We start from the raw sequence: 3,317 nt of genomic DNA, 5'->3' as shown, positions 1-3,317 counted from the left end.
ATTTGTCAAGTTTCCCAGTTTTATGCCACCAAAACTAGGGAAACCCCTAATTCTGTACTTGACAATGGAAGATGCTGGAATTGGAGGCATGCTAGCACAAGCTGATGAAGCAGGTGTTGAGAAGGCAGTATACTACTTGAGCAAAAAGATTCTTCCAAACGAACAAGAATATAACTTGATTGAAAGAACTTGCTTAGCAATGATATGGGCAACCAGAAAACTTCAACACTACTTTTAGTCTTACAAAGTCATAGTAGTTTCGAGGATCAATCCGGTCAAATATTTTTATGGAACACTAGCACTAGTGGGGAAACTAGCAAGATGGTTAATCCTGTTATCAAATTTTGAATTGAGTATGCCACGAAGAAAACCGTTAAAGGACGAGCAGTTGGAGACTTCTAGTAGCATACCTAGTGGAAGAAATTGAACAATGGGAAATCGATTTTCCCGATGAATATCTAAACTTGATAGAGAAGAAAGGATGGAAGCTCTACTTTGATGGTTCAGCTCATAGTAAAGGAGCCAGAGTAGGCATCTTATTAGAATCTCCGCAAGGAGAGGTTATCCTGATGTTAAAGAGATTAAGATTTGCGATTACGAATAACATGACAAAATATGAAGCCTGCTTATTTGGGTTAGAAGCTTTGATAGCCATTAAAGCTGAAGAAGTTGAGGTCATTGATGATTCAAAACTGGTAATCGAGCACGCTAACAGAAATTGGGAAGTCAAGAAAGATAGGTTGAAGCCCTATATTGACTACCTGCACATTGTTATTCAAATTTTCAAAAGAGTAACCTTTGCGCACACAAGCAGAGTGAACAACCGAGTTCTAGACACTTTGGCAAATTTAGTATAAGCCTGGGAAGTGATTTCGGTTATGCCTAAAAAGCCATTTGTGATGTATTTGGTTAGTATCCCATGTTATGAAGGAGAGAGAATTATGGATGTAGAGGAAGAGGATCAGCCATGGTTTCATGATGTCCTGCAGTGGATGACTAAGAGGATTTATCCCGACTCACCTACTAGAGATGACAAAAGAGCTCTAAAACATTTGGCATTACAATTTACAATCTTGGACAGTCAATTGTACAAGAGAATATCAGACAAGGTATTATTGAGATGTGTATCAAGGAAAGAAGCTGAAGAAATTATGGAACAGATCCATGCAGGGGTTTGCGGGACCCACATGAACGAAAAAGCACTAACTAAGAAGATTCTCAGACGAAGATTCTTTTGGTCAATAATGGAAAATGATTGTATTTCTTTTGTGAAAAGGTGCTTCAAATGCCAAATTCACGGAGACCTGAGTCACATTCCAACTTCAAAATTACATCCTTCCATTTCACCATGGCCATTTGTAGCTTGGGGAATAGATATCATTGGCAAAATTTCACTACTTGCTTCAAATGGACATGAATTCATAGTGGTGGCAGAGGACTATTTCTCAAGATGGGTCAAGGTAGAATCTTTTAAGAACATCGGCGCCAAGCAAATGGCCAAACTCATTAAAAAGAACCTGATTTGCAGATACAGGATCCCCCATCATATAGTGACAGATAATGGAGTTCAGTTCCAATCGAAAGTGAAGACACTATTAGAAAATATATAGATTTGAGCATCATAAATCTTCACCATATCGGCCATAAGCTAACAGGGCAGTGGAAGCCGCAAACAAGAACATCAAGAAGATACTGAGGAAAATGGCAAAAAATCATCGTGATTGGGCAAGTAAGTTACAGTATGCTTTGTAGGGCTACAAGACCACCATCAAATCTGCGAATAGGGCAACTCCTTATTTTCTAGTCTACGAAATGGAAGTCGTGCAACCAACAGAAATAGATGTGCAATCCTTGTGCATAATGATGGAATTTAAGATTCCATATTATCAATGGGCAGAGGATCATTATCAAGAATTAACACTCCTAGATGGAAAGAGACTGAATGCCCGATTTATAGATCAGTTATATAAAAGGAGAATAGCTAAGCACTTCAATAGAATACAATACCTCGATGATGCACTTATAGTTCACCTTCAGGTGCGCCCCTCAGACACAAAGGTCCATCCCATAGTATAGGTACGACAGGGCAATAGCTCCCCAATTATACTGCCTCGTCGCGTCCAAATCCTGTTAAGGTGGCAGCAGCGCCGAATCTGCATCATTACTATGGTTGGTGAATAAGGTGGTCAACAGTAGATAGAAGATAAAAGCTTGTGTTACCACATCCACATCTAGCTCCATCTCAATAGCTGCTTGGAGGCTCGCTCGTAAGGCTAGCAGATCCAGGGTCCTCAACTGGTCGTCAAAGACAACTAACTGCCCTCCTAAAGGAAGTCCTGTGACGGTGGTGTAATCAACCGGCATAATCATCATCTTACCAAATGGTAGATGGAAGGTGTGAGTAATGTCCATCTACCGCTCTGTGAGTGCCAAAATACTGGAAGGAAGGTCTGCCCCTACACTCGTGGTAGAGTATCGACGAAGTGACCAAAGCTCTCCTCTCGGACACGGTCCTAGACGGACAAGCAACCGGTCAAACCACTCACTAGCTACATAGGTGTTGCCGCTAGACTTTTCGCGCTTCACGCTCTTCTGCAAACTAAACCACTGTAAGTATACTAATAAAAGCATAAAGGCACATATTTATATATTTTGATGCAGGAAACCAAGAAAAAGCGGTAAAAATATGTGTTTCAAAGCTACTGTTGCACAAGCCACTGAGTAATGGCGCAAGGCACTACTCAAGTGGCGTGCGCCACTACTGCTGTGGCGCACACCACAACATAATAGAACAGCCAAACAGCTAAAGAAGTGGTGCATGGCACAGCCACTGAGGTGCATGCCACACGTAGTGGCGCATGCCACAACAGCGCGCCACAGCCTAAAAACGCCCAAAACGATAAAATTCTATCTAGTTTGTGATTTCTAACCTAATGTTCACATGTTTCTAGTATTTATAATGCAGTAAAAGCAAGAAAAAGAGTTACGAGTTACCTAAGATATGCCACAGCAAAGGTGGCTGGGTAAATATTGCCACAGGCTGATAGAAGTCCCTGCGTCGGGGATAAACTCTTGCAATTTCATGTCGTGGCTCACAGGTCGAGTCACAGGATCAATCACTGCGTCTCCAGGAAGCCAATCTGCGACGTTCTCGGCAGCCATAAGTCTTGATTAAGAGAAAGAGGAAAAAGAGAAGGAGAGAGAGCTTTAGGAAGAAGTTTGGAAAGTTAGGTTGAAAGTGACAAATGAATGTCACTTTCACCTTTTATAAAGTTAAATGGGCCCATGGGCCTGACTTTTGCCTTTGGGCCCAGTTC

The 3,317-nt window shown here is 41.5% G+C and overlaps 1 protein-coding gene across 1 annotated transcript; it reads left to right on the top strand.

Moving 5' to 3' along the window:
* The first annotated feature begins 878 nt into the window (after positions 1–878).
* On the top strand, positions 879–1,610 carry LOC149493143 (uncharacterized). The gene has a single exon (XM_089715418.1). The coding sequence runs from the start codon at positions 879–881 to the stop codon at positions 1,608–1,610; it is 732 nt and encodes a 243-aa protein (XP_089571544.1).
* Positions 1,611–3,317: the final 1,707 nt, after the last annotated feature.

Source organism: Jatropha curcas, chromosome 10 (genome assembly GCF_041381405.1).
Source record: "Jatropha curcas cultivar XTBG-Jc1 chromosome 10, XTBG_Jcur_1.0, whole genome shotgun sequence".
Lineage (NCBI taxonomy): Eukaryota > Viridiplantae > Streptophyta > Magnoliopsida > Malpighiales > Euphorbiaceae > Jatropha > Jatropha curcas.
The sequence above is the reverse complement of the archived record's forward strand: the minus strand, read 5'-3'. Positions and strand labels throughout refer to the sequence as shown.

Excerpts from the sequence above, each read along its gene's own strand:
- LOC149493143 (XM_089715418.1), top strand. The coding sequence starts at position 879 with ATGCCTAAAAAGCCATTTGTGATGTATTTGGTTAGTATCCCATGTTAT.